The 24,984-nt window shown below is 37.5% G+C and overlaps 1 protein-coding gene across 1 annotated transcript in view; it reads left to right on the forward strand.

Annotated features, from left to right (window-relative positions):
- The window catches only part of GRK5 (G protein-coupled receptor kinase 5), a 295,653-nt gene that overhangs the window by 194,992 nt on the left and 75,677 nt on the right, over positions 1 to 24,984 (forward strand). Inside the window, exon 4 of the mRNA XM_031955944.1 lies at positions 13,211 to 13,288. Coding sequence (XP_031811804.1) covers positions 13,211 to 13,288 — 78 coding nt within the window. The remainder of the gene's footprint in view (positions 1 to 13,210; positions 13,289 to 24,984) is intronic.

Below are 24,984 nucleotides of genomic sequence, written 5' to 3' on the forward strand. Positions count from 1 at the left end.
TGTAGCTGGTTCAGTTCATTACTGCTCCATTGGAACTGATTTGGTTCATCTCATTGTTGAAGAGGGCCACATCCATCAGAATTGATCATCATATTGTATTGTTGTTGAAGCATATAATGATCTCCTGGTCCTGCTCATTTCACTCAGCATCAGTTCATATAAATCTCTCCAGATTTCTGAGATCATCCTGCTGGTCATTTCTTACTGAACAATAATATTTCATAATATTCATATACCACAATTTATTCAGCCTTTCTCCAATTGATGGGCATCCACTCAGTTTCCAGTTTCTAGCCACTACAAAGAGGACTGCCACAAACATTTTTGCATATACAGGTCCCTTTCCCTCTTTAAGATCTCTTTGGGGTATAAGCCCAGTAATAGCACTGCTGGATCAAAGGGTATGCACAGTTTGATAACTTTTTGAGCATAGTTCCAAATTGCTCTCCAGAATGGCTGGATCTGTAAACAACTCTACCAACAATATATCAGTGTCCCAGTTTTCCCACATCCCCTCCAACATTCCACATTATCTTTTCCTGTCATTCTAGCCAATCTCACAGCTGTGTAGTGGTATCTCAGAGTTGTCTTAATTTGCATTTCTCTGATTAATAATGACTTGAAGCATCTTTTCATATGGCTACAAATAGTTTCAATTTCTTCATCTGAGAATTGTCTGTTCATATTCTTTGACCATTTATCAATTGGAAAATGGCTTGAAGAAATCAGATCTTCTTGACTCTAAGTCTAGCATTTTATCCACATTTTTATCTCTTTGCCCCTAATTTTTCTTTCTAGGGGCCAAATAGAATGAATATAACTCTTCTACAAATATTTGAAGGCAGCTACCATTAACCCTAAATTTTGTTTCTTCAAGCTAAACATCACCATTTCCCCCCACTGATTCTTATAATTCCCATCACCTATATCTGGATACATTCATAGCTTGTCATTGTCTTTTCTAAAATCTAACTTCCAGAACTGGATACAATCTTTACATCATCTGATTGGGAAGAAAACAATGAAACTATTACCCATCTTATGGTGATACTGTGATTCTATTCATTCAGATGAGATCCACAGTGGGTTTTCTTATTGATTGCCACACCATCTTATTGAGCTTATCAAAGCCCAACAGAAAACTTTTTTCACAAGAAAAGCACTTCTCTTCTTCTCTTCCCCCAACCTCAAAGAAGGAATCAGCAGTAGGAATAGCCTGACACTAGTGATCTGACTGCTTGCTGATTCCATTTAAACAAGACAAGGCTACTCTCTGGTGAGATCCTGTCAGTTGTCACATTTGGAATATCCTCAAGACCAAACTGAAGAATTCTTCACATGAGCATGAAGGTTCTATTCTTAGTTAGCCTGGTTGTATGAAGTGGTGTACCTTTTTGAACTTGCTCATTTTAGATATGGTTCCTGATGTGTTCCTAGTTAGAATTTAGTCTTTGTCCTGGTGACAACAGGAAAGAATCAAGGTATTTTGCTACCCTTGTTAGGTAACTATTGCCATATGTGTTCCTGCTGTGATCTCACTCAGAACCTATTGTCTGAACCTTTAGTTCAGAAGTGCCCCCATATCTTCTCTGGCAGCTAAACTGAATACTAGTTAGAGTGCTGGACAGGAGTTAGTAAATCTTGAGTTCAAATGCAGCCTCAGACAATTTCTAAGTATTTGATTGGTAAAATCATTTACCTTCAGTCTGCTTTCATTTCCTTGACTATAAAGTAGAGACAATAATAGCATCTACCTCCCAAAATTGTTGTGAGGGTCAAATGAGATTGCATTTATAAAACACTTAGCACAGTATCTGACACAGAAATAAATACTTATTTCTTTCCCTTGTTCTCTTTCTAACTTGGAAAGCAAGATACCTAGAGGAGATAATAGTCATATGAGGAGTCTATGCTGACCCCGCTAAAGTCACAGGTTATAGACATGAGGAAGAAGCCAGATTCAAAACATCCTTCTATTTAATTAATTGGCTTATTCTTATTAATTAGAAGCATTTTGGATTCATCCTCTTTATTGTGGCCCTGAAAGAAAAGACTAATTAACTATCTTTCATTGGATCAGAGAAAAGAAATTTACTTTTTAAATCCTCTTTCATTAGAAGAGGAGGCAGTATAGAGTCCCGTAGAGGGGGAGTATCTGGGCCAGAGTAGTAAGGATATGAAATAAGCTTGTGGAATTTTCCAGTGACATGCTTTATTTGGCCCACTGAGAAATGTTATGAAGTAAAAAAAAAAAAAATCTAATGATGCTCATTTTCATTTGTTGTACAAACCAACCCTTTCTTTGGTATTACACCCACAACATTTGTAGGGGAAAATGTGGGGTTGGACTTGTTTTTCATCATGGACTTATTAAATAATTTTTACACATGCAAGATATTGACTGGAAAGGTGATTTGAGCTAAGGCCAATTCTGTCCCTTTGGCCCTTCTTCCCTAACTCGCATCAATTATTGGCATCTTTTTCTTGTCTTCCTTGTCTGTACCTTAGGAGATGACTGACGATCCATTACAATGTTTCTTTTGCACATGGAGAATTTATTGAGTTTCCCAGGGGTGATACAATGTCTCATTTGAAGAATATTTTTTTCCAGTGAGGAATGAAGAATGAATGGATAAGAGAAAGGGTCTCCCCAGCAAGATGAGATGCCAGAATTCTTCCTAGAAGACATGCATAATTCACACAATCACTACCTCCTTGTGAAACTTCCACCAAGTCTGCCTTTTTAAAAAGAAGTCGTCCTCTTTGGATTCTGACATAGCCCCTAGTAAGGGGAATTTTCCTTGACTCTTTTAATGACTGCATTTCTCCAGTCAAGTAGAATACTATGTTTTTGTTTTTAAAAAAGAGGGCTTGGGTAATTTTTATGACCACTCATACTGTTTCTAAGTCACTAAGCAGTCTACTTGAGTAATTAGGTCAAAAGCATCAGGACATGAAGGACTCTATGAAGATATTTTCATTGCTTTCCCACGTTGGGGCAAAGTGTTACAGAGTATGTTACTTTGAGGCTATGGTAAGGTAGTGTAATGCCAGAGAAACTGAGGCAAGATAGAGATTAGAGAGTATTTAATATTTTATTTGAAAGGGAGAGATATACTGGGACCAAATGGATCTGTGGTGTGGTCCCAGGGCTGAATGAGACTATCATCTCCAAGAATCCAGCCAACAATGTGAGTTCTCAATGATCTATATACACATGGCTCAGACTCAGGGAGTAGATTGAGGCAGGGGTGGAATCAGGGTGCTGAGAGCAGAAACAGGACTCTGACAATCCAGTTCTGACAGGGCATAGGGAATGGGATGACCTGGCGGGGGCGGGGAAGAGGAACCCCAAAGATGGGGAGAGGCATCTTGATAAGACAATATCTGACATTCTGGTAGCTTGGGATGGAGAGAGGCATTCTGATATTCTAAAACAAGATCTTTTATCCTTATCAAATATTCTGATAAAGAGGGAGGGGAGGTTTTGTAGGACTGAGCTTTGAGATGATTATTATAAACTGAAACAGAGAAACTGAGTTAGGACTGGGTCAGGATAATTAGGGAGACTGAGTCAAGACAATAAAAGAGAACTGTGGCATAACAGTAGGGACAGATAAAAAATGACATATTAGGTTTTTCTTTATGGTATAACAGAAGATCTGCATGGAACTATATTTTGATTTGGTATATGACTAATCAGGCAAATGTTAGAGAAATTTCAAATCAAGATATTTTTACCAATTTTTCTTGGGCAGTTCTCTTGGATATTCACAAAGTCTAGTAGAGAATCTCTAGAACAAATGTGGAGCTAAAAGGCCTTCACAGGAAGTTCTGGACCATAACTCTCCTTTATTTCTTCCTCATTGCCCCCCTCAAAGTTTGGGACTCAGGGAATATGAGCATCTCTCTGATGGTGAGAGCACCTTTCATGATAGATAGTCACTATATTAACTGCCACCTGATTAGATCCCATGATGTCATGCCCATAGGATTATCTCTGTTTATCCATTTTTCTGGAATATTGTTCTCTTGTTTGAAATCAAAGGGCCATTGATCTAAGCATAGGAAAGCCTTGTTTAGAATAAACTTTTTCTTAGAGCAGCAGTGCTACCTTTTCTCTGAAGATTTATGAAATAAACACAGTTTGTCTTTACTGAATGTTATTATTTCATCTCAGTCTCATCTCTTGCTTGAGCAGAAGTGAATAGCCTACAACTCATTATCTGAATGTGTAAAAGTCACATTAAAACTTTACTAGCATTATTGGGATATCAGATGTTAAGGATAGAGCTGACTCAAAAATGTTTCTTTTCAAACAGTTATGGGACTACAAAATGAGACAAAGTTGCTTCTGTATGTGATGGTCTCTAGAAAAGCAACAAGCGGAAAAAAGAAATGTCAGATGTAGCCATGAATTTCTAAAGGAATACAAAAGATGGGATAAAAAAGAGGGTGAACTAGAGGGATGTAAAACAGGACAATAAAGAAGGTGCATGAGTATTCCTTAGAACTGACTCCCTTCTTACTGTTTGAGGACTCTTCCCTTGGCATGAGTGAAAGAGAGTAAATGATCCCTTTCCCTTCTTTAGAACTTTCACTTATCTGAAACTAGAAATTGTAATTCCATTAAAAAAGAATGGAATGAAATGGAAGTCATGGAACTAGAAGTGACTTTAGTTCAGTTCTTTACTTTTATCTTTGAGGAAACCAAAGCCTGAACAATGAGGTGGTTTGCTCAAAGCCATATTACTGATGTGAAAAAAGGTTCTCTGGTTCCTGGTCCAATACATCTTCCACTATGTTTAACCTCTGATACTTACTGCCAGTCCGACTTGGGCAAATCCAATCACTTTCTTGGGTTTCAGTTGCCTATATGAATATGAGTTGGACTGGGTGACCAGTAAAGTTCCTTCCATCATTTTATTTTGAATTCCATGAACCTATCTATTTTACAGATGAAAAAACTAAGGTCCAAAGTCCAAGAAAGGACAAGGAAGGGAACCGGCATTTATTAAGCCTCTGTCAAACATTATGATATAATCTTATAAATAATCCTTACAATAATCCTGTTCTATTATTATGCTCATTTTGTAGTTGAGCAAATGGTAATTGAGATTAAATGACTTGCTCAGGTCACATAACTGGTAAGTAATACGTAAGCTCTATTTGAATTCAGGTCTTCCCGACTTCAGGCCCAATACTTTATCCATTATCTCACCTGGCTGCTGCCATGAAGTAAGTCATCCAGTTTGCCCTCTGGCATACAGACAGTATATGAGCTTTGAGCCCAAGTCTTCTGTTTGAATTCCTTTTGTACTATGATAAATTATTCCAAAATTTTCATGCTTTCACCATTCCTTTACAGCAGCCAGCTAGCACAAACACAGGTAGGACAGACTCTCCTTTCTCAGGTTTTACTCTTCTCTGGATAGGTATCAGGTGCCTCCTGGCACACCAGAAAAGCATTTATAGGCTTTTGAATTCTGAAGCATGACTTTATCAAATATCTTGGAGAGAACATTTGGTTATTTTAAGTACATTGTAGATTTGCGTATTATAAATTTTTCATAAAATTATCTCCAAGAATTTTAGATCTGAAAGAGAACTTATAAGTGAACCTTTCATTTTACAGACTAGAAAACTGCATCCAAGAAAGGGACACCTCTTGGGAACTCATCTTCCTCCGTTGTAAAATTAGGACATTGAACTACTTGGGCTATAAAGTCCTTCCCTCCTCTAAATCTATAAATCTCCCTCTGAGAATGTCTGGCTATGGAAGGAAGTCAGAGCCAGTGTAGATAAAGATTTGGCTTCTTCTGAGTTGAGGGATGGTAATGAGCAGAATCTATAGATTTAAGAATCTCCACTGAGTGGGAGCTTAGGAAAAGCTAACTGGCTTGATGATTACAAAAGCCAGAAACCTCATTACATGATTGACTTCATCTTCCTGTTGGGGCATGAAGAAGTCTCCTGGGTAAGGAGGTGACATAAAAAAATTAGTTAAAGGCCAAGAAGCATTCCACCCAGTGTTCTGTGCCCTTTTCAATCATCACCATGGTAGGTGAGACTTGGCAGGTCATTGTTTTTGTTTGTTTGTTTGTTTGTTTGTTTGTTTGTTTTTTTGTTTTTTTGTTTTTTGTTTTTTTTTACCAATTTAGGACATTTGCATTTGCTAAAATCTTTCAAAGAATTTTTTTTTTAATGGAGAAACATCTTATATGGTACTGCTGCCATATGATGACAATATGTGTTTAGAATCTGCTGAGAGAGAGCTCAAGAATGAAATATTAGGTTTATGAAGGATGTTGGCTCTAGTATATATGTCTAGTCACACAGCCTGCTCCATAGAGACATTACACAGAAATCCATCTTTGACAGCTGTGTATTCACAAGTAATTTTAAAAGGCTTTTCTCCCTCTCTAGCTCTTTTGTGTTTCACTTCTTATCTTAGAAAAGCATCACCTCCTACCCCCTCCTCCCTTCCCACCCTAAGGCTATTCTTGGGATGACTATAAGTTGTAAAAGGCCAAGATAAGGGGGCCTGGAACAGTTTTAAGATAATTCATTTCATTCACAGCTTTATTTTCAAGTGCAGAGGTAAGAGCAGAGAGGGAATGGATAGAGAAGAAGAAAAGAAATTCCCAACTACCTATCTCTAGGTAAATTAATTAGTGATTCCTTCAAGTTATTGTAGAGTTGTTTCTGTGCCTATCTTATTCTCCCAATCTCTAAGGGAGGGATTGCATTCATCTTTGATGATCCTTACTCCAATCCTCACACAAGATCTTGAATTTAATAGTAGTAATCAAAGCAAAGAATCTGAAGTCTAGAACCAGAGTTCAAATTCTGCCTCAGATACTTAATAGCTGTGTGATCCCAAGCAACTCACTTAATATGTCTGCCTCAGTTTTATCAACTGTAAAAATGATAATAGTAGGTAGTATCTCACAGAGTTGTTATGAGGATAAACTGAGATAATATTTATAAAGTTCTTTGCAAATTTTAAAATATTAATATAAATGCTATTGTCATTTAAAAATATATTTATATAGTGCTATTTATATTGCACTTTGAGGTTTACAAAGTTTTCTTTGCAGCCACTCTATGAGGTAGGTTTGGCAAGGATTATCACTCTGAAGTAACTTCCCAGAGACTACATACCTAATAAATGTCAAACTGAATGTTCAATAGATAATTTTTTGAAAAAAATATGCGTTATGAGAAACTGAGGCTTAAAGAGAGGAAGTGATTTGTCCAAAATAACACATAATAAGCATCAAAGACTTTGTATTCTAAAACAGGGCTTCTTAATCTTTTTCTCCTCCAGAACTCTTTTCACCTGAGAAATTTTTGTGCAACTCTAGATGTTTAGGTATATAAAATAGGCATACAAATCAAACATTTATTGATCATGAATCATAATTTTACAACCCCATGTGGGGTCGTGAACCCACATGTTTAAAAAGCACATTGCCTTAGGCTTGTTAAAAGTTAAAGATCTTCCCAAGAAATAGGATTTTCAAAGCAAATTAGGTAGAGAAATTACTTTAAAACCTTCATTCCCAACCCACTATTTTTAAAAACATATTATTTTAATTAATTAATTAAAAAAACTTTTATTTTTTCCAAATACATGCAAAGATAGTTTTCAACATTAACTCTTGCAAACCTTTGTGTTGCAAATTTTTTCTCCCTATCTCTCCCTCCCCTCTCCCCTAGACAACAACCATCCAATATAAATTAAACATGTTTAATTCTTCTAAATATATTAACATTTTCATCATGCTGTACAAAAAAAAAATGAAATCAAAAGGGGAAAAAATGAGAAAGGAAAAAAAAAACAAGCAAACAAATAACAATAGCAACAACAAAAGATGAGAGAATATTATGCTTTGATCCACATTCAGTCTCAATAGTTCTCTCTCTGGTTTGGGATGGTTCTTTTCATCATGAGTCTATTGGGAATTGCCTCAAATTACTGCATTGTTGAGAACAGCCAAGTCTATCACAGCTGATCATCACTTAATCTCTTTGTTGCTGTGCACAATGTTCTCTTGCTAACCCACTATTTCTTTTTATTTTTTAATAGCTTTTTATTTACAAAACATATCCATGGATAATTTTTCAACATTGACCCTTGCAAAACCTTCTGTTTCAACTTTTCCCCTTCTTCCCCCCACCCCTTCCCATAGATGGCAGGAAGTCTAATACATGTTAAATATGTTAAAGTATATGTTAAATCCAATACATGTATTGGATATGTATACATATTTATACAGTTATCTTGCTGCACAAGAAAAATCAGATTTGGAAAGAAGGTAAAAATAACCCGAGAAGGAAAACAAAAATGCAAGCAGACAATAACAGAAAAAGTGGAAATGCTATGTTGTACTCTACACTCATTTCCCATGGATCTTTCGCTGGGTGTAGCTGGTTCTCTTCATTACTAAACAATTGGAACTGATTTGGATCATCTCATTGTTGAAGAGAGCTACACCCATCAGAATTGATCATCATATAGTATTGTTGTTGAAGTATATAATGATCTCCTTCCTAGTCCTGCTCATTTCACTCAGCATCAGTTCATGTAAGTCTCTCCAGGTCTTTTTGAAATCATCCTGCTGGTCATTTCTTACAGAACAATAATATTCCATAATATTCATATACCACAATTTATTCAGCCATTCTCCAATTGATGGACATTCATTCAATTTCCAGTTTCTAGACACTACAAACAGGGCTGCCACAAACATTTTTTGCATATACAGATCTCCTTCCCTTCTTTAAGAGCTCTTTGGGATATAAGCCCAGTAGTAACACTGCTGGATCAAAGAGTATGCACAGTTTGATAACTTTTTGAGCATAGTTCCAAATTGCTCTCCAGAATCGTTGGATCCGTTCACAACTCTACCAACAATGCATCATTGTCCCAGTTTTCCTGCATCCCCTCCAACATTCATTATTATCTTTTCCTGTCATCTTAGCCAATCTGACAGGTATGTAGTGGTATCTCAGAGTTGTCTTAATTTGCATTTCTCTGATCAATAATGATTTGAAACACCTTTTCATATAACTAGAAATAGTTTCAGTTTCTTCATTCAAAAATCAATTGGAGAATGGTTTGATTTCTTATGAATTAGAGTCAATTCTCTGTATATTTTGGAAATGAGACCTTTATCAGAACCTTTGACTGTAAAAATGTTTTCCCAGTTTATTGCATTGCTTCTAATCTTGTCTGCATTAGTTTTGTTTGTACAAAAACTTTTTAACTTGATATAATCAACATTTTCTATTTTGTGATCGATAATGATCTCTAGTTCTTCTTTGATCACAAATTCCTTCCTTCTTCACAAGTCTGAGGGGTAAACTATCCTATGTTCCCCTAATTTATTTATGATCTCCTTCTTTATGCCTAAATCATGGACCCATTTTGATCTTATTTTGGTATATGGTGTTAAGTGTGGGTCCATGCCTAATTTCTGCTATACTAATTTCTAGTTTTCCCAGCAGTTTTTGTCAAATAATGAATTCTTATCCCAAAAGCTGTTAACCCACAATTTTTTAATGAATAAATTCTCCAACTGTGATTCCTTTCAAGTAAGTTAAGAGTTCCAGGTGAGGAACTTTTCCTCTGGAAAAGATCATTTTTAGAGTTGTCGGGAAGACATTTAGAGGTTACAAAGCCACACAGCTTATATGAGTTGAAACACTTGAACCCAGAACTTTCCAACTCCAAAGCCAGCTGTTTATCTGCTGTGTTTCACAACCTCTCCCTTTATGTTTTGAAAGAGCTGGTGAAATTCCTTCCCACTCTGCTTACAGAAAAGTATAACAGAATATAATATGGGAGTATTTCATGTATATAGTTTATGTCTCTTTAATTGAGGTCATTGTCTTGTAATTGTTTATCAGAGCTAACTCTAATTGCAATTCTAGGCTGCTAGAAGATGCTGCTATTTTTTGGTTAAATATGAGTCTTGAATTCTTGAGGCAAAAACTTCAGCCCCTTACTTGAGAAGGGAGGAGTCTATTGCGGAGATTCTCAGTATACTTTATTTCACTTTTATTTTTTACTTGTTTTTACTTTCATTTATTTTTTACTTGTTTCCAGAGCCTGGATCTTTCCCTATTCTGCATCTTCATGGTTCCTATTTCAGATCTAGTCTTCCATCTTTTTTTTTCTTTCTGTCTATCATCTTTCTATACTTCCTTTTGGAGACATATTCTGTCATTAGTAATTTAGAAAATGGAACTGGAAAACATTGGCTTGTTTTTACGCTTACAACGCAAATGTTCTTCCAGTGTTGTTGACCTGACATGGACTCTGAATGAAAAGAAAAGAAAGGGCTTTTGATGTTAGAACTAGTGTTCTGTGTCCCAATGTGCTCCCAGTTCCTTCTCCGGTGGAACTAGGACTGGTTTACTCAGCCAATCTTTCTCTGGGAGGTGGCTGACCTGAAAGTAATATTTGGTTTTGGTTTCATACACAGAGGACCAACATTTTTAGCCAGTTATTGCAATTGATTAGTGACCCTCACACTTATATTTAGTTGAAGGGTCTTGAAAGATATTTTTGAACAGTGAACATCAAATGTTCCAAGTAGGGCTGTTAGCCTAGATGATATTCAAATAGTTACACCGGAGCCAAGTTTCACTAAGCATTTAAAAACAGGCTGGGGAGGTTCCCATGGTGCCATATCACAAGCTAGGGAATGAATGAAGAATCTAGCCAAGCACCTTAGACCTAGCTGAACCTTAGTTTTCTGGGGTACCAGTTCTTCCTTTCAAGAATTGATTGAGAAGCTGATCCACTATGCTAAGTATTAGGGATACCAAAAAAACAAAGAAAAGGCAAAATTTTTTCAGCCCTTAAATGGTTCACATTCTGATGAGGGAAGACCACAAGTAAACCTCTAGGTACATACAATCTATATTGACCCCAAGGCTTTTACCTTCTGCTGTTTTTTTCCCCCCCAGACTTTTCTGTTGAACTAAAATCACTGGACTTCTGAATCCCTGAATCTATACCAGTCCCTTCATTCACAAATCTGCAGTAATTTCCTAATTATCTATCCTCTTTTTTCTGTCATTGCAACATGATATCCATTTCCAGCATACACTTCCTTCTTTCCTTCCCATTCCCCTTCTATATATATTTCAGACCATAACCATGCATTTTCTAAATCTTCTTTTCAGAAGAAAAGAGAACATAGAAATTAAGATAGACTATATCAGAAGAAGATAATTTGAAGTACATTTAAAAGACTAGGGAATATCAAAATAGCTAAATTAGTGAACCCTGCTGTTGTTGCCCAACTTAGCTTGACTATAATTTGCGATTTGTCTAGAATAACTTGTTCCTTTTTGGCCTTCAGAAGAGAATGTTGTCTTTGCTCTCGGAACACCCCCACACTGTTTGAGAAATTCACCCACTTGGACACACAAGTGGAAGCTCATTCTACTGAATATCCCTGGACTACTTTCAATCAATTAAGAACTAGATATTACTCTCCCTCACAACCCTTGTAATCAAATGAAAACCAGCATATTCAGATGGTTTTCCCATTATCTCAAAAATCAAAATTATTCAATCCAATAAACAATTCACTACCAAATTTCACCGTTTTACTGTTTTCCCTTCTTTTATTCTGGAAAAATGCAAAAAAAGGCAAAGGACCCTTCAGGTCAATGGCTCCAGCACCTCCCATTTTATTGGCGTGTTTGTGTTTGTGTGTGTGTGTGTGTGTGTGTGAGAGAGAGAGAGAGAGAGAGAGAGAGAGAGAGAGAGCGACCTATCCATTTGGTAGGGAAGAAAAGGAAATCAAGTGAAGAGGAATCAAAAGGAGAATGAAGTATCAAGGGAAAGCAGACCAACTTTTGCCCTCTGGAAACAATTAAAAGGACCAATTCTATAAGCTCCACCTAGTAAATGACCAGTTCATTAGCCATAAGTACTTGTTTGGTTTCTGGGCAGAGATAGAATCAGAGTCCAATCATCTATTCTAATTCTCTTAACTTTGCAAAAGAAAGAAAAATGAGACCCAGAAAAAGTGGAATCCAATCCTAGGTTTCTTGATTCCAAATCTAATATTCTTCCCACCACTTTTACCCTGATTTTGAATATTCATGATGTCAAGTTCTTTCTCTCCTCCTTTTTTATGTCCTTCACCCATGTTCAATTTTGACTAATTTTAGTGGTTAAGATCTCCAAATATGGGGAAATACATTTCTTAATTTTGTTGACCAGTGTGTGTAAGAAAATCCACAGGCTTCCCCAATTATTTGTTTTCCAAGAGGGTATACTGAACTGGGAAAAAAAATTAACCAAGAAGGGAATAGAGGTGGGAGGTTATCTTGAAGGAAGAATGAAGAAGTGGAGGAAGGGCTAAAAAGTCCACAGGGAAATGCTTGGAGAAGGCACTTCAGTCCATCTTTGCTGCTGAGATCATTTCCTCCTATCTTCTTTTAAATAGCTATGCTTTTGGACTATGTCTAACAGAATAAGTACATGGCCTTGGGTGGTAGGGTTTCTTTTAATAGCTATAAACAATTTGTAATTCCCTCATCCAGCACACAGCAAAGAAGTCACTGCAAAAATCAACTCAACTGAAGTTTCTCATTTTCTTGAATTTTTTTTTTTTTTGCCTTGGCAAATGTCTAAGGTATGAGGGAATAAGACTGTCTTGGCATTATCTTCAGAAGAGACTAAGTCCCATTCTTGTGAACCTGGAATATCTAAATTGTGGAATTTTCTTTAAATGGGGTATTATCTTACTCCCCCCAATGTTAGGCTCCCCTTTTCCCTTGTGAAAAAGTTTTAAGTGTCCATGATATCAATGTTTAGGAGCCAGAAGATCTGGATTTTAAGCAGTAATATATTGCTAAATGTTTTACAACCAGCTTTCTAAAAAACAAAACAAAACACATTTATTAACATTTTCTTAAGTATAGACAATGATCAAATAAGTATTTACTGATTTCTGTGATGCAAATGCTCACAGCTGAGATGAATTGGCTCCAGCTAACCCTGTTTTTTGCTATTACTTAGCTGTATGACCTTGGGAAAGCTGGGTCCCCACATGCCTCAGTTTCCTTATTTATATATTGGAGATAATCTCTGAGGTCCCTTCCAGATCTAACATCCTATGTTTTTAATAAGATATGCAAGCCAAAAATATTGATATTTTCTTTTCTTTTTCTGTTCTAGGCAGAGTATGAAATTATACCAGATGAAAAACTGGGAGAGAAAGGGAAGGAAATCGTGATGAAATACCTCACCCCAGAGGTAAGGGGCAGCCAAAAAAACATAACTATAAGAATGCGAGTTCTTACTCCACCAAACAGAGAACACAAAAATATCCGACAGCCCGTGCTCGGAAAGGCTGAGATAATGACCCCCAGGGAACAAAACCCAAGGATGAAAACAGCCTGGAATCATGGCTGCAAGTCAGACTCCAGAAATATCATTTTTCACCCAAAGAATTCAGAGGGCCTGAAGGACTTCAAAAGTGTGAGGTCATCAGCTCCTTGAGGCCAATTTCTTGGCTAGAAGTTAGCCTGGGAGTCTGGTCACACCTCTTTGGAGACAGGAGATCCCCTATGGATCATGATATGACTGTGTTTGTTACCCCAGAGGACCCACAAACTAAATCTTCCAAGAGCATATGCTGGGTGTGATTCAGGAAGTACCAGCTCAGTGACTGAGGGAAGGCTCATGGAAATCTGGGGGTGGAAAGCATGGAGGGGTAGGTTGAGAGAATGGTTGCCTGAGGTATGCCCCAATTCCTGGGTTGAGACATGGGGTAAGGGAATCCAAATGTGACCTTCCCCATGCACAGTCTCACTACCAGCCTTTGCTATTCCCTTTCATTCATCTCCAGAAATAAAAAAAAAATAATAAAAAGAATGCAATATAGAAGAAAAAAATCTCTGAACTGAGAACTTAGGGAATAGGAGATGGAGAAAGGGACTGTAAATTTAAAGCTAAAAGAGACTTTAAAGCTCACCTCCTTTAATTTACTCATTGTGAAAAATGGGAGAAACTGAGATCCAGAAATGACAAATTATTTGCCCAAAGTGATATAGTAATAAATTGCAGGGCTAGGATTTGAACTCAGGTCTTTTGACTAGTTTCCTTTCTACTGGAAACTTGGGTTTTAGTTTCTTTTCTATTACTAACTTTATGATCTTAGGTAAGTCAGTTAATCTCTCAGTGGTTCCTCCTAATATGTAAAAATAGGGATGGGGGGAGTGGTGGAATGACATGTTGTTAAAAGTCTTTCCTGTGTTACCATCGTTGCTTAGTGTGTGGGACATAGAAGAGTTCAAAATGGCCCCATTCCAACCAACAGAGTAGTTGGGGTTGATGGCAGAAGCTAGATGGGGACTGCCACTGGGACCCTTCTTTTATTTGCTTCCTTCCTTCCCTGACCGGGGTTAACCTCTGTGCAGAAGCTACTGCCAAGAAGCAATAAATGTGGGGCTTTAAACACATGAATTATCTTCAGCTTAAAGCCGCTTAAAACCTCATAACAGTAACCGAGCCCCAAGACCTCTGCTTTAGAAGATTTTACAAGTGTGGTATGTCATCCTCCTGGGAGCCCAGATACATTTTTCCCAAGTGTCTTCTCCAGTTTTCCTGCTGAAGTGATATAGCACATTTTAGCCAAGCCAGATTGAAGGAGTAGGGTGGAGGTCCGAGACTTTTCATTAATTAATCTTGTTCCCATAATAAATTTCTTTCTACAATTTCAAGCCTTTCTGAGTATGGCTTAGGAGCTATTTTTATTTAACTAGTTGGGGGTACTAGACTCTAAACATAGCTAGGCCAAGAAAGATTGCTGACTTAAACCCTTTCTAGTTAGTGAGTGTCTGAGGGCATGACTTCTTATTTCTATGCCCTGAGTGATGACATGAGATAAGACATGGAGTAGGTCCCCAAGCTAGACTCTACTATTAGAATAATGATGATGATAGTCCCATCTCCATTTGTATAGTGTATCATATTTTGTCAAAGTTCTTTTGCATATATTGTCACTGATTGGATTTTTCCATTTTGCAAATGTATGGAATTGGAATCAAAAAACCTGAGTTCAAGCTGGGTTCAGTCATTAATGAAAAAAAGAAAAAGAAAAAGAAAAAAATAAGGTTTTAGCTAGATGCGGTGAATGGAGCACCCTGGTGTCAGGAGGACCTGAATTCAAGCATATTGATGCTGAATATTTTATTAGCTATGTGACTCTGGGCAATTCACTTTTCCCCTGTTGCCATTCCCCTCCCCCTTCAAAAAAGTCACTAATGAGTCATGTGATCTTCAATATGTCAATTCTTCCTGGACCTTAGTTCCCTCATCTGTTAAATGAGATTGGACCAGGTGGATATCAGAACTCCCTTAGCAACTCTATGCATGCAACATGTGGACACAAATAGCTTTTTTTTTTCTTTAATGAGTCACTATAGACAAAGAATGCATCACCTAGTGGCCACTTTGCTGGGAATGAACCTCTCTGTATCTTTAGCCAAGCTGATATTTGGAACTGGATGACGTCTGTTGTCAGGGTGATGCTCAAAATCTTTAGAATTTGGCAGAACCTGTTCAAACTTCTGCTCTGCTGGCAAAGCATTTAAGAACCCAGGGTCATCTCTACACGATGATGAGGCATCAGATGAGGATTTAATAGCTTGATAATACTAGAGGCTTAAAATAATATTGAACTAAAATAATATCACCCCTGGATCAGTCTTTCTGTCTTCATTATATTAATAGGGAAACACGTCATTCTCAATCTAGATCTAGTTAGAAAAACTCTCACTTTCCCCCCTTTTATCCAGTCAATTTGACTACAGAGATCATCTGCTATATCCCCACTAGGGCAGTAATTATGGAAGACTCAAGGGACTATATGAATATGGTCTGTGGCTTCAGAGAGCTTACAGTCTAGTTGGGGAAAGGAGCTAGAAATATGTAAGAAATTAAAGGCTAATAGAAAACTGTGGAACATACTTGTTTTTCATCTCTCCCTGGCAGAATTCTTTCAATTCTCAAATTTAGTTATAATATTCCTTGGAGTTTTTATTTTGGAGTCTCTTTCAGGAGGTAATTGGTGGATTCTTTTAATGAATATTTTATCCTTTAGTTCTAGGATATCAGGGCAGTTTTCCTTAATGATTTCTTGAAAGATGTTGTGCAGGCTTTTTTTTTTAATCATGGCTTTTAAATAGTCCACTAATTCTTAGATTGTCTCTCCTGACTCTATTTTCCACGTCAGTTGTTTTTCCAATGAGGTATTTTCTTCTATTTTTTCATTTTTTTTCCCTTTGGTTTTATTTGACTGATTCTTGGTGTCTCATTGATTGAGTCATTCATTTCCATTTGTCCAATTCTAATTTTTAGTGAATTATTTTCTTCAGTTAGCTTCTTTACCTCCTTTTGCATTTAGCCAATTGTACTTTTAAAGGGGTTGTTTTGTTCAATGGATTTTTTTTTCCATTTCATCAATTCTATTTTTTTAAAGAGTTGTTTTCTTTTTCTATTTTGCCAATTCTATTTTTATGGTGTTGTTTTCTTTTTCCATTTCGCCAAATTTATTTTTAAGAAGTTGTTTTCTTCAGTCAATTCCTGTGCTTCCTTTCCAGGTTGTTGGATTTTTTCCCCAAACTTTCATAACTCTCCTGCAGAGCTCTCATTTCTTTCTCCCATTTTTACTGTATCTTTCTTTTAAGATCCTTTTTGAACTCTTCCAAAAGAACCTTTTGAGCTGAGACTAGTTCATATCCCATTTTGAGGATTCACCTGAAGGCATTTTGCCTTTCCTGTTCTCTTCTGGGTTTGTGTTCCTATCTTCCCTGTCTCCCTAGTAGCTTTCATGCTCAGAGCTCTTTTTGCTTTTTTGCTCATTTTTAAAAATTGAGCTCTACTCATATGGAAGATTGTTCCAAGCTTCTTTTGCAGGAGATGGAGGCCTCTCACTAATTCCACTTGGGCAGGTGATGCTGCAGGTTTTCCCATGTCCCACCTATTATGATGGGATTTGAGGGCTCACCATTTGCCTTCTGTGGTTGCATTGGAGTTCTGACTGCTGACCCTTGGGCTTTCTGAAGTAGGACAGAGTAGCCAATGCTGCTAAGAGCCTCCAGCTAGATTCCCTGTGCTAGGCCTCCCAGTCCTGGTCTACCTGTGTCCTTCGATGGACTATGATTCCCCCCTACCCCCCCATAAAGTCCTTCCAATATATCTTAAGCTGGAAAATACTGTCACTCCAAAATTCTATTCAGAGCCTGGATTTGGTGTTGATTCTGAGGGAAGCTGGGGAGAGCTCTCAGAGAGACACAGTGTCCTGTTAACTCTCCACCATTTTGGTTCTGCTCCATTTGTTTTCTTATAAGATTTAACACTACTTCTCTATGAAGCCTTTTAAAATTATCCCTCCAATAATTATTTTGTATCATATTTTTCAGTACCCAGGGTAAAATATAAGCTTCCTGAGGTCAGAACTATTTTGTTACTATCTCTTTATGTCCAGCATCTAAGTCTTGTACATTGTAAACTCTTAGCAGGCAGTGGTTGTCAGTCAAGTGACACAAGAGCTGTAACAAGGGAGTAATTACTTCACAAATGACTGGTTCAGGAAATAAGTTCTTTAAAATGAGTAGGTTGGATTAGATTCTAACTAAATATTAGATCTTGAAGTTTTTTAGCTATAATATGTTATTTTCCTCTAATATTCTGTGTTCTAATCCCTTTCACTTCTGACATGTATTCTAATATTCAAAACTTTAAGATTCTTTTGTGATTTTTGTGCTATAGGAATTCAAATGAAAGAGAGGTTACCAAAGCCTAAAGTAGTCTGAAAAGTGATCCCAAAGAAGGATTTAGGTTCTCTTGCAGCCTGGATCTTTCTCTGTCCATTTTGTTCTGACTTTATATAGAATTTCTTGCAAACTGTCAATGTTAACAATCAACATGTATCATGCTCAGATCCTGACTAGCACACACACACACACACACACTTACATACACACTTCATACCCCTACCACTGTTAACATCAGTAATATCCAAAGTGTCTCAGGACATGAAATGCATTGATATTTAACATAATTTAAAGATATTGTCCAAGATACTTTAGGGCTTATGGATGGACAGTATGAAGACAGGACTGAGATGTTGAATGAGCTTTATGTTAGCATTATTCAAGAACCAACAAAGATGGAAACTGGTTGAAACAATTTTCTCCAATGAAATGGTTTCATCTGCATTCATTCTCTCAGCTGCTAGGAAATAGACCAAGTGAAGACAGCTGCCTGGGAAGTATTCTTTCAGTTTATTTTCTTCTCAAAGATATGCAGGCCTGAATATTGTTCTCAGTGCCGAACTGAGAGGGGAGCAGTAGCTCCCTTTAGAAATTCAGATTTCCCCTTTGTTTTTATAAACAATGATAGGATAAGGCAGGGAAGTTTATTCTTGAAAAAGGGGAAATTGCTGATCAGCCCATGTCTGGGGCCTTCTGTTTATGCACAAAAGAAATCTGTTCCAAGTTCTTATTTGGCTCTTTGAGAAATATCCACCTTTAAGAAGAAAAAAAAAAAACTTGAATGAAAGGAAATAATAATTGCAAGTTCACTCATTCTCTACCCCTTCCTTACCCCTTCCTTTCCTCTTCTCAGTCACCTAACTAGTGTCCTAAATGATTGCAATAGGCAAGTTCCAATGGAAAAGTTTTGAGAATTGACTTTACTGGGTTCTAAAAGGGAGAAAAGAATGGAGGGAACCCTCCAGTGAACAACTTTGTTTCTTTATAATGGTCTTACCATAGATTTTGAGTTGTGCTACATCCATTTTTTCATTTGGTATTCACAAGTCTGTCAGTGAAGACAATTTTGAGGAATGAAGGAAGATGTTCTCAACAACCAGGTTAGATTTTTAAAAGACGTATCCAAAAGATGGATGTAGAGGTAGGTAGCAAGAAATGAATGTTAAAAACATAAAATTATCCTGAAAGAAGGATGACAGGTGCTCAAGCCTGGAATGAGTTGAGCCTGACAAGGAAAGCTAAGAATAACAGAAGGCGACCAGAGAGAATAGGATGAGGATACCTGATGACAGAGAATAGACAGAGCAGCTTGACTCTTAATTTGCTTTTGTTTTTTCTCTGCCCAAGAGAATGACCTTTGATCTAGAAAGGACAGTTCAGAAATGGCTAATGGAAGGTGGTGCTAAAAATAAGTATTTAGCGCTATGTTAAGGGGGTATTAACTGCCCTCAATGAGTTTGTCACCTTGCTCAAATGAATTACATCCTTGGCTATGAAAAGACCTGGCATATGTGATTGTGCTGCACTTTTCAGTGAACTTTGAAAGGACAAGAAAACTGGTGATAAATCACAGGATCAGAAAGATAAACACCCTGATTTTGAGAGATACATAGACAAAGACAGAAAGACAGAGGAAGTGACAGAGACAGAGACAGTGTGAGAGAGGAGACAGAAAGAGAAAGAAACACACACACACACACACACACACACAGAGAGAGAGACAGACAGACAGACAGACAGACAGTGAGTTAGGGAGGGAGAGAGAGAAAGAGGAAGGGAGCCTAAAACCTGTAAGAATAAAAATGAGACGAAGTTGCAAAAAAGTAAATTTCATCTTCATGTATGGAAGAGCTTTCAAACAATTTAGAACTGCCTTCAAATGGAATAAGCTATCTCAGTAGTAGTATGTGTCCTCCCTAGAAGTCTTTTGGCAAAGACCAAGTCACTACTAATAGGATATGTTGTCAGGAAGATTTTTTTTCAGACATGGAGAAGATTAAATGGCCTCTATGGTCCTGTTTAACCCTGAGATTCAGTAATCCCGTTGGATTTTCATCCAAGAATTTTCGACTTGTAAATGAGAAACCCAAGGCACTGAACAGTTGAATGGTAGCCCAAAGTCACATAGCTGGAAAGAGGCTGAAGCAGTAGTGGAATCCTCATCTTTGCCCAGTCTAAAGCTTTCCATTGTAATACTTTGCCTGTCAATTTACTTTTTTACTCTATTCCTCAACCACAAATTGAGGAGGAAATGGGATGGGGAAGGGTATTGAACTATTTTGTTCAGCAAGCAGCTCCTCTGAGGCACACTAGTGAAATTCAATATATCCTCACCCCAACCTTGGTGGAATCCCCCAGGTTTTCAAATGTTTGGACCAGTTAGGATGAGTGCACTATGTAAGGAATCCCCCTGGTGTACTCATGAACCTTTGGCAATTGTCTGGATTTGGGATTCTGCCAGGCACATGAAAGAAATAGGTCCCTTTCCCTCAAGTGTTTCAAGCATTTATTAATTACCTACTATGTACCAGATTCTGTGTCAAGTGATAGTGATATCAGTACTAAAAGAAGGCAACAGTCCTTTCCCTAAAGAAACTTACATTCTATTTTAAAGTAAAGTTTTATTGATATCTTTTGTTTTTAATATTGCCTAAATATGTTATCTTCTCCTGTCCTTTCCCTGGGAGTATCCCATATACCAATGAATATTTCTTTAAGAGAAACAGGAGAAATAAGAGAAAAGAATCCAAACTGATTAAGACACAGGGAAAAAAATCTAAAAATATATGAGATATTCTCTACTTATGGCCCTCCCTTCCATCTCTTTGAGGTCATGCCTGTTCTTTATAATTCTTCAGTATCCTTTTGTTTTGTAGTTATTGTTCCTTTCACTTACATTGTTATTATTCTTGTTTATATTATTTTCTTAGTTCTCCTAACTTTATTCTGCATCAGTTCATATTTCAGTTCATATACATTTTTCCATATTTCTCAATCTACATCATTCATATCATTTTTTATAGAATAGTAATGTTCTATTATATTCACATATCACCATTTTTTCAGCTGTTTGCAAATTGATGGATATCTCTTTTGTAGTAAGTTCTTTGAGGTTTTACATTGTCTTGAGGGAGGCAACATATACATATATAAATATATACAAAATAAATGTAATCAGATAAAACAAAATAAAAATATAATAGTTAGCCTTCTTTTGCGGTGGAGAGCAACATTTGAGGAGAATAAGGAAAGGCTTTGACAGGGTAGGGAGGGAAGAGTTCTGGTCTAATAGGAGAGACTCCCACTTCCACAATACTGAAGTGTTCATCCATGGTGCCATTTCCTAAGAAAATATAAATAAAATTTTATGAGTATGTGTAGGTCATAGGATAGTATAATAGAGGACACAGCTTTGGGAATGAATCCCAGTAGTACTTTGCAGAAGAGGAATAACAGTTCTCTCCATGTATTCATTGTAATAGCCCTATGTCAAAATAAGAACAACTTGTGAAGATCCACAATTTATTTATTCATTTATCCAATTAGTTTCCAAGTTCTGTTGATTCTACCTATACAATAGTTCTTATATTTGTCCTTGGCTATCTAAGCCAATAGGCAATAGCCACTACCCTAGGTAAGGTCCTCTTCATCTCTCACCTAGACTAATAGTGTGCTAACTGCTTTCCTTCCTCCATTTTCTCCCTTCCTCATCCTTCACATAGGTACTAAATAATCTTAAGGCACAGGTCTACTTCCCAGATTAAAAGTCTTCAGTGATTCCCTATGCCTTATTGTTTGAAATACAAATTCTTTAGTCAAGAATTTAAGGCTCCCCAATCCTGCTGTCCCATAGTCTGTCTCGAGTCTATGTTTTCAGCTTTTATACTAAACTTCACAGCATGTTACCCAACCAAGCCTGACCATCAGCTATTCTACAGTCTGATCCTACCTTATCTTACTTCTGTGCATTGGCTCAAGCCATCCTTCATGCTTGGAACATATTTCTTCCTTATTTTTCCCCCTTAGAAATATTTATTTTCCTTTGAAGCCTAGTTCAGAGACTATCTCCTCCATAAAATCTTACTAGATAAGAGTAATCACTCTGTCTTTGAATTTTCTTAGAGCATTTTATTTGGAACCCTTGTTTACCCCATCACAGTTTAGCTTTTATTATACTTATTTGGAAACATGTCATAATTCTCCCTTCCCTCTCCCATTCCCCAGTAGACTCTGAGGGAAGTTGGGGCTTGAACTGTTGTGTTATTTTTACCTTTGTGTGCACAGAGCTTTGCACCTAATAGCTATTCCAATTCCCATCTGATTTGGAAGAACTTCACCTATTGAAATTGAAAAGATGTCAAAATGAAGGGGAATCAACACTGAGGAAGGCTTAACCTTTGGAATCAGCTTATAAATTACCTGAGCATCATTTATTTGGCCCCAACTGGGCTCTGTTCAGCAACCTGTGGCATCAAAATTTGACTCCCTTGCAGCTGCTGTTTATCCAACAAATAAAGCAGAAGAAGAGCAGCATGTGCCTATGTAAACAGTAGGACTTCTCCCTTCTCTGTCCTGTCTGGACGGCCATGCCAAGAGATCATTAAAATGACAAGCTACTTGTTCATGGGGATACATAGCTCTCTCTCTTTTGTCCTCTAAGGCCATGAGAAAGCAACAGTTGGAGTCAGAGTCACTTCTCTCTCCCCCTTTCCTTCTCATTAAAACTCACCCAGTCCCGGAGGCTGTTTATTTAATTTTGATGGGTTTGAAATATTCTCCCAACTCAAAGACCTACCGGCCTCTCCTTAATTCTGATTTCCTCAAAACTTTCAACTCGAGATACATCAAAATTGAAACCTGACTTTTCCTCTTGATTAAAAGATTGCAAACGGTTCTTTTTGTTCCTTTTTGCACACTTCTTTTCTCTATTGGAAGCTTTCATTTTCACCAAGCTATGTGGAGAACACACACACCTCCCCACTTATCCGCCTCAGACACTAAGAGTTTCAGCTAATAGCAGGTACAGTTGGGACAGAAACAGTTCGTTCTCTCTCTCTCTCTCTCTCTCTCTCTCTCTCTCTCTCTCTCTCTCCTCTCTCTGTGTTTCTGTGTGTCTCTCTGTCTTTCCCTGTGTCTCTCTGTCTCTGTCTCTGTCTCTCTCCTAAGTCCCAATAAGAGAAAACAACAAATCAGCATTTTTATTCGGCAAAATGAAGCAGCTAGGTGAAACAGTAAGATGAAAATAATAAAAGCATCCACCTCATAGTGGCATTGTGAGAATCAATGAAGTAGTACATCAAGTGCTTTGCCAACCTTAAAGCATATAAATGTTAGTTGTTGTGGTGGTTAATCCACCATATTTTCCAAGAGAATTTTTCAAGATGAATTTGCAGAGAAAGGCTATTAACCTACAAGCTTGATTGCCAGCCTATATATTATCCCTTTCTTCTGAAGAATCAGCAAAAATGATTTTCTCAAAAGATTATTAGGTATGAAAAAAACTGAACTTGGAAGAAGCTCTGTCTGTCTTTTTAAATCCTAGTCATTCTTCAAGGTCAAGTTTAAATCTCACCTATTTCATGAAATCTTCCCTCTCCTTTCTAGCCCTTAATGATCTTCCTTTCTTCCTCTTACTACAACTTAACTCTTAACAGCTTTGGATAATTGTTTCAGATGTGTTCATCTTGTTTGTCCAACATGATAATAACACTGCCCCCCAGAGGGCACAAAACAAGAATTTATAACAGTTTTCTCAAGAAAGCATATTCACTTCTTTCTAATTGTCCCCAATACACCCTACAGGATCTAGCCCAGAGTTAGGCACTATAGAAGGCACTCAAATATATTGCTGGTTGCTCAATTGGGCAAGCTGGGCCCACAATGGGCAAAGTTGGAGCTGAAAGTAAATATTCAAAATAGGAATACCAAACTGTACCCATTGCTTTCAAGGGCCCACACTATGGAGTCAGTGCTACCTCCCAAATAATGACAAATCCCAATGTCTCTTCCTGCTGTGGTTTTCAAAGCACTTGGCAGAGAAGAGCCAGGATTTACTAGCATCGTTAATGAATGGGCACTTTTTTTCCCAAAAATCAAATTGTGACACTTGTCCTAAACATGCCTTTCTCTATTTTCAGGTGGTTAGAAGGCTTGTGAGGAAGTCACAAGTCTCTACATTGGAATATTTCTAATCTTTCAGAAAATGTCATCACAGGATCAATATAATTAGTTTTCTTTTTTAAGCCTGTTTTAGGGGTGACACAGAAAGTCCTGAATAGCTCTATGTGGCCCTAAGGCTGGCCCCCAAAACTGGAGTAAGGTATTTAAGGCTCTGTCTGAGGACAATGAATTTTGAGGAGACTGAAAGCATTTTCCATCCTTCAGCGATATAGGAAAAATCCGAAATCAAAACTTAATTAACAAGAGTAATTAGTTAAAATGGGAAGTTGCCTACATGGCAACAGCTAAGGGGAGCTCCTGACCCATTCTGCCCACTTTTCCTTCTCCTCCCCCCAACTAAGCATGACCAGCTATGGCCTGGTGGTATTTGCCTCAGGTGTAAAGATTCCTAGTTGCGGCTCTAAGTTGCTCTTTGACTATTCCCTTTGACTTTCACTATTCACTTTAGTCCCTTGTGAGTTTTCCTCAAGAAAAACAAAGATGGAACAGATTTGGGATCAGTGTCCATCTTCCTAATGAGGATAATGGTTGTGTGGGGCAGGAAATAGACTTTTCTGGAGCATGTTTCTCTCAGGATCTAAAAGCACTTTCTAACCATTATCTCATTACCCTTTACAACAGGAAAACACTTTGAGGATGAGTCTTTAATCTCTTGGAAACCATGCTTACACTGGGGGTGGGCTCTTAATGACTGAAAATGATAGTACCAGCTCTCTGGAAATGGGGGTAGGTGGCAACCCTGTTTCCAGAAGGATAACTTGGTGATTTCGCCAGTGGTCACACATTTGCCCAACTACGAATCAAGAATGAGGGCTCAGGACTGATTGGTCAGTGCTTTTCCACCCACTGGTGCTAACTCTGAAGGTGTCCTCAAGTGTCTCCAAATGGTTTAATTAGAGCTCTAAATCACCATGGCATTGGACATATATTGACACTTTGTCCTCCCCACACCTAGGGTTTTTGGAATCATGGTCCTAGGTTGGTCTGGAC

This window comes from Sarcophilus harrisii, chromosome 2 (assembly GCF_902635505.1).
Source record: "Sarcophilus harrisii chromosome 2, mSarHar1.11, whole genome shotgun sequence".
NCBI lineage: Eukaryota > Metazoa > Chordata > Mammalia > Dasyuromorphia > Dasyuridae > Sarcophilus > Sarcophilus harrisii.